The 14058-nt window shown below is 49.5% G+C and overlaps 2 protein-coding genes across 2 annotated transcripts; both read left to right on the forward strand.

The window, feature by feature from the left end:
- The first annotated feature begins 3890 nt into the window (after positions 1-3890).
- Positions 3891-9494, forward strand: MUC3A (mucin 3A, cell surface associated). The gene has a single exon (XM_077908071.1). It carries the CDS (start codon positions 5978-5980, stop codon positions 9296-9298), a length of 3321 nt encoding a protein of 1106 aa, XP_077764197.1. The 5' UTR covers positions 3891-5977; the 3' UTR covers positions 9299-9494.
- Positions 9495-9580: 86 nt separating this feature from the next.
- LOC144319643 (mucin-3A-like) lies at positions 9581-13715 on the forward strand. The gene is made up of 8 exons (XM_077908072.1): positions 9581-9784; positions 10786-10901; positions 11015-11073; positions 11692-11840; positions 12671-12832; positions 13030-13208; positions 13288-13384; positions 13673-13715. The coding sequence occupies exons 1-6, from the start codon at positions 9622-9624 to the stop codon at positions 13200-13202; spliced, it is 822 nt and encodes a 273-aa protein (XP_077764198.1). The 5' UTR covers positions 9581-9621; the 3' UTR covers positions 13203-13208; positions 13288-13384; positions 13673-13715.
- The last annotated feature ends 343 nt before the right edge of the window (positions 13716-14058 follow it).

Below are 14058 nucleotides of genomic sequence, written 5' to 3' on the forward strand. Positions count from 1 at the left end.
ATGAACAGCACAGATGTTAGGATGGGCAAGTAGCGTAAGTGAGAAAGAAGCGTCTGCTGTTGGAAGATACCGAGTCTTTAGGATTGTTTATCCAGCATTTCCTGATCTTTCCTAATATGCCAACCATCACTGCCTTTCACTTGTCACAAAGCCAATATCAGCTTTTTATTTGCCTTCATGCAAATCGATGCCCCCTCCCCCACCTATCATGACTTCAGAGATAACTCTGGTCTGCACCTTGACTCCTATCCCCTGACACCATCCATGATAATTGCTATCATAATTCAGATTATGACACAGTGGAGGGGATGGTGAGCACACATATCTTAACCTTTTCAGCAAGCTTGACTCATTCATGAGGAGAAAAGGAGTGACCTGCTCCTGGCCTTATCTTTACACTTTGTCCCTAAACCTTGGCTTTTGAAGGACAGTCCCAGCCTGTATTTTCCTGGATTTATATCTCCCCCCAAGTACCTGTGACAATGGTGGGACCTTGGAGAGAGACCCGTACCCCTCGTCATTCTTCAGCTTTTTTAAAAATTATTTTTAAAATATTTTATTTATTTATTCATGAAAGACACACAGAGAGAGGCAGAGACACAGGCAGAGGAAGAAGCAGGCTCCATGCGGGGAGCCCGATGTGGGACTTGATCCCAGGACTTCAGGATCATGCCCTGAGCTGAAGGCAGATGCCCAACTGCTGAGCCACCCAGGCGTCCCTGCTTTCCTGTTTCTTTGTATGCCTTGTGATTTGTTGTTGTTGTTGTTGTTGTTAGACACAGAATATTTGAATCTAATGGTGTGGTTAACTCTGGAACTCAGGTTCTCCTTCTTCCTCAGAGTTTTCTATTATTGTTTTTGTTGGTTATTGTGTGTCTCTGTGCTCGGGCAGAAGGTATACACTAAGATCTTCTTAGATTTGTTCTAATTCTTTTCCTGAGCACATGGTCATTTTCTAATTTTCCCCACATATGCAATTGTTTCCGAATGTCCTAGTCTTTAATGTGCAACTCCCAAAGAGGGAAAAAGCAAAGACTGAAGTGGGGGGGGGGGAAGGTCAGTTTTTTAAATCCCTTGGAACTAATTTCAAATGGTGGGGAGGGGCTTGTAAAAATGGCTGTTTGCCTCTGTCTATACCTTTGTTATCAGAAGCTGTAATCAGTGATCAAAGTGTTACATCAGATAGATTGTGCCAGTGCCATTGCAGTTGTTACCTAGGTGGGGAGATGGAGTCCTGGTTCCTGATCCAAGTCTCCAGAATCCTCCCCCTCCTCCTCTCCCTCCTCTCCCCCTCCTCCCTCTCTCTTCCCTCTCTCTCCCTTCCCTCCCCTTCCCCCTCTCCTCCTCCTCCTCTTCCTCCTTCCTCCTCCCTCCTCCTTCTTCCTCTTTTTCTTCTTCTTCTTCTTCTTCTTCTTCTTCTTCTTCTTCTTCTTCTTCTTCTTGATTTATTTATTTATTTGAGAGAGAGAGAGAGAGCATGAATGGGAGGAGTGGGAGGGAGGGAATCTCAAAGCAGACTCTCCACTGAGTGGGGAGCCAGATGCTGGGCTTGATCTCAAGACCCCAAGATCATGACCTGAGCTGAAATCGAGAGTGGGACACTCAACCGGCTGAGCCACCGAGGTGCTCCCAGAATCCTCTTCTAAATTATTTTTACATTACTCTCAAAAGCATAATATCATATTCAAGTTGTCAAGGATAAACTAAGCCAGACCCTAGTTAAAGTGGTAAGGACAGATTTTAACCAGTAACATACTTTTGCAATAGGAAAGAGTCCAGCATGAACCGAACTCCAGTTTGCACAGAGGTCACTGGATGATTTAAGGGAGAGTGAGGGAGGTGGGGAGGGAGGGAGTGCAGCTCAGGTGACTGTGGGAGTGAACAATTACAAGAAGAGTAGGGGATGTCTCCTCAGCTTCCTCTGGATAATCAGGGCCTCTTTTTTTTAAGATTTTATTTTATTTTTTTAAAGATTTTATTTATTTATTCATGAAAGACACACAGAGAGAGAGAGAGAGAGAGACAGAGACAGAGACAGAGACAGAGACAGAGACAGAGACACAGGCAGAGGGAGAAGCAGGCTCCATGCAGGGAGCCCACAAGGGACTCAATCCCGTGTCTCCAGGATCAGGCCCTGGACCTAAGATGGTGCTAAACCGCTAAACTGCTGAGCCACCCAGGCTGCTCAATGTGGTCCATTTGAAACCCATCTGGGTTTGCTAACTGGTGCTTAACAAAGTTAGGCTATTACCCTTTCCCAGAGGCTGGGAGGCAGGGGCCCTATCTTCGGGTGTTGGCTGGGACGAACAGTAAATTCTTCTGGTGGCCTTGAGTTTTCTCAGGCAGGCACTTTAAGGGAGAATGGGGTCAGCCTAGGGATGTGGCCTTGAGCCCTTAGAACAGGGTTAGTGATTGTTCAAGTCTTTATAGGTCAGGGTTGAGGCTTAGTTGGGAAGAGGGCTCAGGGGAGCCTGGTTAGAGTTTGCTCAAGGAGAGAATCTTCGTCAAAGTAAAAATTGAAAACTATAGATAGAGCTAATGTTCTCTGTGTTCTCTGATTATCATTTGAATCTTAGTTCCTTCTCTCTTCTCTGAATTAATTTTAACCCTGTTACTGGGGCAGGTGAGCTTTTTTTTTCTTCAAATTTTGAATGCACTTACCTGTGTGTTTGTGTATGTGTGTGTATTCATAGGAAATACATATGTGTGTGGGTTTTAACAGAACTGTGTCCGTTGGTTTCACTGAACAAGCCAATCTGAGAATCTGTCCCTTAGGGTACTATTCTTTCTGATTCAAGCATGGTAGTCTATAGTGTGACTATTTCATAGTCATTCTAGATTCCTATTGAGGGATGTGTAGGTTGTTTCCAGTTTCTATTGGAATCTCAATAAACTGGATGGCATCCTTGTGAATGCCTCTTTGAAGTACTTCTTTTTTTTTTTTTTTAAGATTTTACTTATTCATTCATGAGAGACACACACAGAGAGAGAGAGAGAGGCAGAGACACAGGCAGAGGGAGAAGCAGGCTCCGTGCCGGGAGCCCGACGTGGGACTTGATCTGGGTCTCCAGGATCACGCCCTGGGCTGAAGGTGGCACTAAACCGCTGAGCCACCAGGGCTGCCCTGTGAAGTACTTCTTGAACACAGAGATAGCATGGTGGAATTACTGGGTCCTTGAGCATGCATTTAAAATTTTAATAGATGTCACCAAATTGCCTTTTTAGAGTAGGCCGACACATTTACACTCCCACCCACTGAGTAAGAGTATTCTTCACAAGTTTCCCAACACTGAGTGGACTCAAACTTCCTAGTAGTTGCTAATCTTCTGGGTCAAAACATCCTTTTGTTTGATTATTTCCACTGGCCATCTGTATTTTTTTTTTTCTGGGACCTGGCCCAGATCCTCAGATATTAAAATGACTTAAAAATATTTTATTTATTTATTTGACAGAGAGAGAGAGAGAAAGAGAGCGAGAGAGAGAGAGAGAACACGCAGGGAAAGTAGCAGAGGGAGAGGGAGAAGCAGTCTCTCTGCTGAGCAGGGAGCCCAATACAGGGTTCAATCCCAGGACCCTGGTATCATCACCTGAGCTAAAGGCAGACGCTTAACAGACTGAGTCACCCAGGTGCCTCTAAAATGACTTCTGATTGAATGCTGCATTGTTCCCATAGCTTTGGTTATAGGGTCTCAGCCCAAGTCATGCTAAGGGCAGGATGGAGAGAGGGAAGAGCAAGGGGCAGAGGGAGTGAGAACAAGTTTTCACCTCCCTCTCCTGAAGCTGGGACTGAAACTAAGGAGAGTCAGTGAGAGCCAGCCCCAGACTCCAGAGTCCAAGGTCTTGACCAAGTGTATTCTTCATCCAGTTTTGCTGGTTCTTGGTGGGGGGTAAGGGAGGGAAAAGGCAGGGTCTTAGGAACTGCTCTGAATGGGTCAGGTCAGCTAGGGGTTGGACCACCAGCAATGCTCCCTGTATGACACCTCCTGGGCTAGTCCAAGTTTCTTGGTGTCCTTCCCACAGCAATGAAGTCAGAGACAGGGGGAAGAGAAGTGAGGTGGGTGGTGCAAAGGTGAACCTATGCTTAGCCCCCACATCAAGCAGAGCAGATAACCACTCCTTTCAGTTCCATCTGGGTGCTTCTGTGTACATAGTGGCTGCCTCCTGTAGCTACCCCCGGTGCTGGCGCCTGCTCTACCCCCTGCACCAGGCCCATGCAGCTGCTCAGTCTCCTCAGCTTCCTCTGGATGCTCAGGGCCTCCACGGGGGCCAGAGGTGAGAGGGCAGGTGAGAAAAAGGCTGGAGAGACCCTCCTGATGTTCTAGAGTGGAGGTGTGTGGGGAAGTGGCTCTGAGGCCGAAGGGGAGACTGAGGAGGGATTCCTCAGAGCTTTGGGTGCAGGAAGCATTAAGGAGAAAGGAAGCTGGTTTGAGCCGGTGCTGCTTTCAACCCAGGACCAAGCAGGTTGCAGGGATTGGTGCTTGCATTGGGAGGGTGGGCATAACCTCTTTCCAGAGGAGTGTTCTTCCCTTTGATTTGGTTTTCTGAGCCCCCATTTCTCTTCTGTCCTTCCCCCCACCAACTCCAGTGCTCCTTCTACTCTGGACTCTTCCTTCACTTCCCGTGGTGCTCTCTCCATGACAGTTCCACCTCTTCCTGGGGTTCTCTCCTCTCTCTGGAACTTCTCCACCTTTGGTCCCCTTCTCCAGCTCTGCCTCTATCTCTCCCTGTCCCCACCTAGCCCATGTTTCTGGGCACAACTGTCATTGGCAAGGCTGGGCTGGGGAGATCCTGAATGCTCCCAAAGGGTGGGTGTGTACCACCCAGTGTGGGGCCCAGGGCTTTTTCTTTTCTATCCCTTAGAGAGCCCACAATTCCTCTGTATTTCTCTTCCCTCTGTTTCCTGGTGTCTGTTCCTGACCCCCAGTCCTATACCTTCCCAACCTAGAGGCCCATGGACCACCCTTTTGCTTACCTCTAGGGCTATCTCCTGGCTCTAAGTGTTCCAACTCAGGAATCTTCATAATCCCTCCTCATACCTCCTTCACACACTAGTTAGGGCTGAGAAATGAAATTTCAGCTCTCAGAATGAAGATATCCTGGGTCCAAAGTTAGGAGGAGGCTAATGCTGAGTGGGCAGGAGGTCTGGGTCCTTTTTGCTTGCAAATGCTGTGGCTTCAGAAATCTCCCACCACTCATCCCCAGCAGTATGAGATCTCTGACCCTCACTCTTACCCCCTGTAAAATGGGGTTGATGATATCTATAGAGTGAGAGGTTCATGTTTGTAAACTAATTAGCCCAGTGGCCAGAACAGAGTGGCTGAAAACATGTCTGTTTTTATTAACAGTCAATGCTAAACATTAAGGTCTTTGGAACTCATGCCTACCTTCTGAGTTAATACTTTCTGGAAGTTTCTTTCTCTGTCCTGTTCCTCATCCTGTCAGTGTGGTCCTCTCTTCCTGTCCCTCAATCTCAATAGAATCTGAGCCTGAATCTATGGTTTTCCCTTTGCTGTTCTCTATGCAAAGTTCCCCTCTGACCCAATGGCTCTAGTGTCCATGATGTATCCCTACCCCCAGCCCAGGCTTGGCTGGGTTCTCCTTGGGGGAGAGTCAGCCCAAGAACAGTGTGTCATAGGGAGAAGGAGAGAGGAAAGCCAAAGGGTGGGGACTTTGGGCAGCAGGTGAGGGAAGAGTAAGGAAAACATGTATGTATGGAGAAAGGGGAGGGGAGGGAGGACCCACAGCTGAACCTGCATGCTCAGTGTAGCTCAGAAGAGGAGGGCAAAGGACTGAGGGTACCCCCTTCAGAACCTGAAAGGCTCTAGCTCCAAATTGCTCTGATGGAGGGATAAGCAATGAAATGTCCTATATTCTGTGATACTATCTGGAAAATAGGGTAGTGAATAATCTATGTGGTGTTTGTGGTGACAAAGTGATCTGCAAATGAATCCTTCTGTTCTATACAGGCACTTTCCCCATGACCGCATCCACCTCTACTGAACTTTTTCCCAGAGCAGAAGCAGCTCACTTTGTTCTCAGCAATTCCCCACACTCCAAAGACACAGCAAGGTGGCCTCTCAGCATCCCTAACAGGACCCCTCCAGCTCCCGACAGTAGGGAACACACATTTACAACTCTTCCCACCTCCCCCCACTTTAAACCTATCTCTGAGGCATCACTGAAAACTGCAATCAAGTCCAACACCTCAACAATTCCAATGTCCAAGTTTGTCATCAAGGTTGAAACCACTCCACCCACCCTCATTGTCTACATGAGCACCACAAAGTGCATCAATCCCATGAGCCTTATAATCACCACTTCCTACCCCACCACCTGCATGACCCTGACTACCACTGAGAAAGTTACCTCAGCCGTGACCTCTCTTCCCACTACCACAACCACTCTGGGTAAAACTCCCACAACCATGGCCTTACTCTTTTCCTCTGTCCCAACCACACACACAACCTCCCATACTCTGATACCCTCTACAACTGATACCACAGAAAGGGCTGGCCTGACTATGGCAAGCATTCATACAACCAGGTCTCTTACCCCATTAATCACTTCTACATCTATTACCCCTTCTCTAACTGCCATGAACATCTCAGCAACAGTAACTGATAACAACTCTTCACCTACCACCAGTAGCACCTTGATTACTGCCACAACTTCATTTCCTAACACCAGCAGTACATTCAAAACAGCAACTGCCACCATTCATGATCCCACATCAACAAATCTATTAACAACACTTACAACACAAAGTATATCTACTTCTACTGAAGCAACCACTACACTGATTACACCAACAACAATTACTTTGAAAACAATGAGTTCCATGAAAATAAAATGTACTCTGAGGAGAGACAGCCCCAGAGAAACTCCCAAAACAGGAATTACTTGGACTTCTCCAATCACATCATCAATCACTTCAACAAATACAATGGCTTCCACTGCATCTACCACCTCTGAAACCACCCTGGAACCCACTAACACCAATATTAACATGACATTCACAACCACAGAACCACACTCCTCCACTGCAGCAGCTCCACACACAGGCAAGATGACCATCACATCTTCTCATGCCATACCTACCTGGAAAGCTACACTTATTCCTACAAAAGATGCTTCCACAGTGTCTCTCATGACAAAAATTACTTCTCCCACAATGACATCATTAATTACACTCAGGAATACAGTCAATTCTACAACATCAGTCTCTTCTATTCCAGTGACCGTGAATACCTTGACATCAGCCACTAGTATGCATCTGTCTTCTCTACCTGCTCCATCCACAAAATCAGTCTCCAATTGGACCACAAACACTACCCACTTGTCCACCTTGATTACTACACTCCTTACGGCCCACGTTACGTCCACCCCTATACTTTCCACTAGTACTGGGCCCACGGCCACAACTGCAATCACCACTCCTACCAGGATTTCAACCATTGCCACCTTGAACACAGCCTCTTTGCCCACTTTCTCCACTCCAGAAACTACTACCACAATTGTAACAACACCCACCCCTACAACACCACACAGCACCCCGGGTGTTACTTCTTCAAACATGTACCCTACAGGATGCACAACCACATCAGCAATAACCTCAACTCCCTCTACCACTGGTACCCCGAGGATAACCACCACCATAAACTCATCCTCTGTTAGTAGAGGCATGCCTACCTCAAGACTGACAACCATTATCCCTATATCCAGTGGTACCACTGGTTCACTGACTACCATTACTGACCTCACCTCCACACTCACTGCTTCCAGCATTTTGGCAACCCCCACATATATCATCCCATCTATCCCCACTGTACAAAATACAGGCATACCATCCAGTGTCATCACAACCTCTACCACAGTGCCTACTATGGCATCCATGCTCACAAGTACCCATAGCACCTCATCTCCCATCCTTGCCACACACATTCCAGGTACTTCTGCAGGCTCCTCTTCCACATCTACAAGCAGTACCAGAATCACACAGACAGAGAATACCACTTCATATGCAACAAGCACAAATACATGGCACACAAACACTGGCACACACACAACATCTCCAACTGGACTATCCTCCTCTACTACATTTACTACATATACACGCAGGATGACTGTCACACCCTCTCATGCCACATCCACCTGGAAAACCACACTAACTCCTACTGGGGATGTTTGGATGCAGTTTCTCACCACAGAGATTACTTCTCCTCTTGCAACTACATCATCAATCACTCTCACGAATATAGTCTATTCTCAAACATTTACCACCCCTACTCCAGTGACAGTGACCACCAATACCTTGACATCACCCATGAGTATGCCTCTGTCTTCTCCACCTGTTCCAATCACAGAATCAGTCTCCACTTTGACCACAAACACTAGCCCTTTGTCCACCTTGATCACTACACTCCCTGGTACCAATGCTGCGTCCATTCCTATAGCCGCCATGGATACAACTGACATCACCACTCCCACCAACACTTCAATCTCTGCTACCTCTATCACAGCCACTTCACCCACTCCCTCTATCCCAGAAACAGCCACGAGTGTTGTTACTACACTGTTGGTAACAACACCCACCCCCACAGTACCACACAGTACTTGTGTTTCTCCAGCATTATCTTTCCCTAGTCTGAGTACATCTACAAATGCAATAACTACTTCTTTTGGTACTATTATCTCTTCTTCAATATCCACAGCAATAATGTCCTCTTCTCTTTCCTCCAGCAGTATAAATTCAATGCTCACTACCACCACTAACTCTCTTTCTACATCCTCATTTCTCTCTAGTATGGAAAATACAGGGTTCTCTCTCACTGCTTTCATTACTTCTTTTTCATCTGAAACTACAAGAACATCTCCAAACACATCTTCTCTAAATATCTTTGCTACTGAAACAACTACCATCTGTTTTATTTCTTCCACTACCTCTTGTCCAGAATCTATATCAGTTACAATAGTGCCTGCCTTTCCCACTACTTCATGTATGGAAATGGGTCCAAGTAGTGAAGTTACTTCTATGCCCACCATCCCACTGTCAGTGTTTACCTCTACTACTGAGATGGCCACTTCTAGTTCCATTAGTATGACAACTGTGTTTCCTATGCATATGGACACTTCTACTGTTCTGGAAACTCATCCTACCAACAGCATAACAGATGCTTTTAGTTATATCAGTACTGGGACTGCCCCCAGTTACACAGTTTTGACAAGCACTCAGACCTACGAGTGGATCCTGGATGAGCACCAATTCTGTAACCATCCCACATATGCCTGGATTCACTAGCCTCCCATTGACCACAAAACTAAGTAGCAGCTTTCCAACCACCATGGTGACTTCAATCAAGTTGACTCACTCCACCCTACTTCAGAAATACCGGTGGTCACCCCTCAGACTACCACCACCCTTACATCACCCAGGACAACTTCGACTTCTACTCAGATGAGCACACAGTCTAGGTTGACCGCCACCCCAGGTTAGACCTCCTGCTTCCCTGTTCCCTCTTTTCTCTCCTCTGCTAAATTTCTGTGTCATCAAGGGCAAACCCTATTCTAAACTTCTCTTTCTTCCTATGCTGCCCAGGTACCTGTGACAATGGTGGCACCTGGATGCAGGGCCTCTGCCACTGTCCCTTGGGGTTCTCTGGGGACCACTGTGAGCTCCAGGAGATCAGGTGCCAGAATGGGGATAAATGGGATGGCCTCAAGTGCCACTGTCCTAGCACCATCTATGGGTCCCGTTGTGAGTTTGCGGTGGAACAGGTGGATCTGGGTGAGTTGCCAGAGCCTTGCCTCTGCATTTTCTCCTGGGAGGTGCCACTGACTCTCCCTGGGCCCAGTCCTATGGTTCACTTGTTAGGACTCATGTCATTTTGCCTAATTCCTCCATCCCTGCCTTCTCTCCCATGCTTTCCTCTACTCTATGTCATGCTTCCTTTCCACCCTCACCTTCAGGAGGTGGTTGGGACCACACTCCTTCCTCTGGTCTCCTTCCCAGTCTGGCCTGCTAAGAGCTGTATTAGCTTCTAATTGCTGCTGTAACAAATTATCACAAAATTAGCAGCTGAAATAATGCAAATTTATTATCTTACAATTCTGTAGATAGGAGTTTGACATGGGTCTTGCTGGGCTAATATCAAGGTGTTGCCGGGCCTGTGTTCCTTCCTGGAGGCTTTAGAGGAGAATCCATTTTTTTTTTTTTTTTTTTTTTAGGTTCTGAAGCCTCTCTTCTTTGTCTCAAGGCTCCCTCTTTCCATCTTCAAAGCCAGCAGCATTGCACTCTGGCCTTTCTTTTATAGTTACATCTTGTGACTGATTCTGACCTCTTCAGCCTCTCTTTTCCACTGCTAAGGACTCTGGTGATTATGTTGAGCCCACCCTGTAACCCACGTTAATTTCCCCATTTTAGTCAGCTGATTAGCAACTTTAATTCTTATCTGCTTTAATTCTTATCTTGCTTCCTCCTTGCCATGTAACAAACATATCCAGAGGTTCAGGGGATGAAGACATTGGCATCTTTGGGAGCCATTATTCTGCCTGCCACTGGGACACACAGAGGAGAGACCACAGGCCTCCTTACCTCTAATCTTTCCCATATATGTCTAGGCACAATTCATCCTAGAAATCCTACCTCCCATCCTCCTACTGTTTATGTTTAATCAGTCCTCAGAGAACATGGACAGGGGCAATGGGAGGAAACTCTGGGTTGTGGTGGTGGTGATGTCAGTCAGAAGTGGTTGGTGAAGTGACCAGAGAAGGGCACTCTGTGTGCAGACACTGTGGATGCTGAAGTGGGCATGGAGGTGTCTGTTGACCAGGAGTTCTCCCCGGACCTCAATGACAACACTTCCAAGGCCTACAAGGATTTCAGTGACACCTTCCGGGATCAGGTGACAGGGAAAGGGAGGGAACTCACGGGTCCTACCCTGAAACTGAACTTGGGCCCCTGGGTGCACGCAGGTCACAAGGTTCAGGTTTGAACCCAAGGATCTTGGCATTTCAGATGCAGAAGATTTATCAAAATGTGCAGGGGTTCAAGGATGTGGAGATCCTGTCACTGAGGTAGGAGACCCTTGTGTGGCTGTGGAGGTAGTGTTGGGTGGGGCCGGGAGGCACAAAAAAAAAGCTGGAGAAGCCATCTTTTCCTTTTGGAATCATCAGATTTCAGAAAGAGGGAGGTGGAGGGAGGAGGTAGGGGAATCAGTCACTCCATGGGGTATTTTTCCAGTCATTTTCTGTAGTCATTTCTCTGTTGGAGAGATGCCACCGCTCCTTTTTAACCATGATTGGAAGGAGAGAGATTACATGGGACATGCAAGGAGGTGGCGCATGAGGGTTTGTGGGAAGCCTGGTGTCTGGACAGTAGCTAGTTTTTCTCTGGCTGGCACCTGGCCTACTGAGTGGGTCAGCATGAGCAAAGCAGAGAGCCCAGGAGGGCCTGGTTTGGTAATGGCCTGATGCAAGGCAGGAGCATGTCAATCATTCCTTGTTTTGCTTTCTGGGCTAAGTCAGGGATGCTGATGGTTCCTGCAAATAATGTCTGGAATCCCAACTTGTTGCTTCTGCCTTCCTCCCAATACCAGTGTACTTGTGGTTAGTCCTGGAGGAGCCCTCCTAAAGACTTACATGCCCCTGGCTTGAGAACCTTGTAAGACCCCCCAATCCTCTTGATCCCCTCAGGAGTGGCAGCATTGTGGTAGACTACGTGGTCCTGCTGGAGTTGCCTTTTAGCCTCCAGCTGGAGAGCGAGTACGAGAAAGTGAAGACTGTCCTGAAGGAGGAGCTCCAGAACCTCAGCCATAAGGAGGACAGCTCCCAGAATAACCAGAGTGAGCCAAAGCTGGAGGGAGGAGTGAGGGCCAGTGCTACCAGCTTCGATAGGAGCCTTTGGGCTGGGGTGCCAGCCCTGGGGTCCTTTCAGCAGATTGGGAGTGGAGGGAGTTTACAGCCAACTGGGTCAAGGATGGGGCTAAGGAGGGGCTTGCCAGAACCTGGGTGTGGGAAAGACCCCTTGACAGTTCTGCTCCAAGTTTTCAGGATGACTGAGGACCCTTGCTTATTAGGGGGAAATGAGGGAGACAAGAGGAGCCTTTCCTTGCAGCCACTCCACATCCCCCTTAGTGACAGAATCGTCTCTGCCACTCCCAGGACTGCTTACCTGTCCCTGAGCCCTTAGCCTCCTCCCCCAGTTCCACCTATGCCTGTCTCCTCCCGCTCCGCCCCCCGCCCCCAGCCTTGTGTTTTAAGCCTGATTCCATCAAGGTGAACAACAACACCAGGAAGGAGCTGACTCTGGAAGGTAAGGGTGGGCAAAGGGCTGAGTGGCCCAGGAGACCATGACCCTCCCACCAGAAACATTTGCCCATTGAAATTCCCTGGGGAGGAGGAGATCTCTCAGGGAGGCAAGTGATGTGGTCCCGGGCAGGGCTGCCCTTCCTGGCCCTTGTTCATAGATTCCATCTGAGGACAAGCAGGCAACGTAAGGGGAGGGGAGGGTCCTGGGGGTCTGCCCTTCCCTCATCTAATCCTAGGGTCTACTCCACAGAGACCCCACTCTTGGGAATGTAGTTTTCCCCATCTATTTTCAGAGTCATTATAACCAGGCCCCTGAGTAGAGTGGGTGAGGTCCCTGTCCTGCAATCCCCTGCTCACCCCCTAGCCATTTGTCGCTGCGCCACTGCGAAAGGCTATGAGGATTTCTACTTCCCGGTGGTGGAGAAGAACAGGCTCCGTTGCATCACCAAATGCGCTTCGGGCGTGGACGGCGCCATTGACTGTCACCAGGGCCGATGCCTTGTGCAGAGGAGGGTCCCGCTTGCGGGTGAGCCCCGCCCACCACCCGCTGGGCCCACCAGGTGGCAGCTCCCCCGCGGCCCCACCCGCCTCGGCCCCGCCCCCGCGGCCTACGGCGGAACCCCGCCCCCCCCCCCCCCCGCCGGCGCCGGAGGGGCCCAGGTGTGCGAGGGGACCCTGCCCGGAAGGTGGTGAGGGCCTGTGACCTGGGACCCTCTGTTCCAGCTGCTTCTCCACGGACACGCACTGGTTCTCGGGGCGCACTGCGAGGTGGCCGTCGCCCGGCGAGCGCTGGTGGGGGGCCTGGTGGGGGTCGCGGCTGTGCTGCTGCTGCTGCTGCTGCTCCTGGTGTCCCTGAGCGTCTTCGTTGCGCGCTCCCGGAGAGGCGGCCAGGGTGAAGGCGGGTGAGCGCGCTGGGGGTGGGGGTGAGGTGGCAAAGGGGTCCCAGCTGGGCGGCCCTGCTCTGACGGTGCGTTGCCCCAGCTCAGGTCCTGGGAGGACGACAGGAAATGGTTCGAGGTCTGGGATGAAGACACTGTGGGGACGTTTTCAAACTTGGACTCGGAGAACAACCGAACAGGTGAGTCCTGCCTCCTGGGCAGGGGGAACAGGGGCTTTTCTGGGCATCACTGGGGCCTGGGAAAAACCCAGCGTCCTCCCTTGTCCAGGGCAGACGCGTACTTCGTGTACTGGAACAGGGAGTCTCCCCTTCCCTGGGCACCTTCTGAAGACGGCCCAGGTCCTGGACCGGCCATCCCTACAAGACAGGCACCGGGGCACAGGAGCCCCCCTGCCAGGCCTTGCCTTCCCCACCTTTCTTGCCCCTTCTCTCCTCTCTTTCCTCCTGTTCCCTTTTCTCTCTCTCTAGTCAAGGATGAATACCTCCAGGCGGCCTTGAAGAATGTGGACACCAATGTGAGGGTGAGGGGGCAAAGGGGGGATGGTAAGGAGCTCTCCCGGGTCCAGGTCCAGATGCCCTCTTTCCACCCACCGGGGCAGGGGGCTGGGCTAGCACCAGGAGGCAGTGACCTTCCAGCCAGCCTGAGCAGGGTGGTTCCCTGTCCTCACTACCTCTTTCACACATACTCTGTGGCAGGTGCACATCCAGAGACCTGAGGTGGCCTCGCCCTTGCCATGAGTCCTGCACTTCATGAACCTCTACCCTGCCTCTGACAGTGAGAAGAAACTGAACCACATCTATTTCAAGGGATTGCCCAAGGACTCATGCAGCTCTGTCTCCTGGTTTCCTTGAGC

The sequence above is a fragment of the Canis aureus genome, chromosome 8, assembly GCF_053574225.1.
Source record: "Canis aureus isolate CA01 chromosome 8, VMU_Caureus_v.1.0, whole genome shotgun sequence".
NCBI lineage: Eukaryota > Metazoa > Chordata > Mammalia > Carnivora > Canidae > Canis > Canis aureus.

What these genes read in the sequence shown, in the direction of transcription:
- MUC3A (XM_077908071.1), top strand. Translation starts at nt 5,978, where the DNA reads ATGACCGCATCCACCTCTACTGAACTTTTTCCCAGAGCAGAAGCAGCT.
- LOC144319643 (XM_077908072.1), top strand. Translation starts at nt 9,622, where the DNA reads ATGCAGGGCCTCTGCCACTGTCCCTTGGGGTTCTCTGGGGACCACTGT. An exon ending in GTGACACCTTCCGGGATCAG is followed by an intron (nt 10,902 to 11,014) that starts GTGACAGGGAAA and finishes TTGGCATTTCAG; the next exon opens with ATGCAGAAGATTTATCAAAA. An exon ending in CAGCTCCCAGAATAACCAGA is followed by an intron (nt 11,841 to 12,670) that starts GTGAGCCAAAGC and finishes CTCACCCCCTAG; the next exon opens with CCATTTGTCGCTGCGCCACT.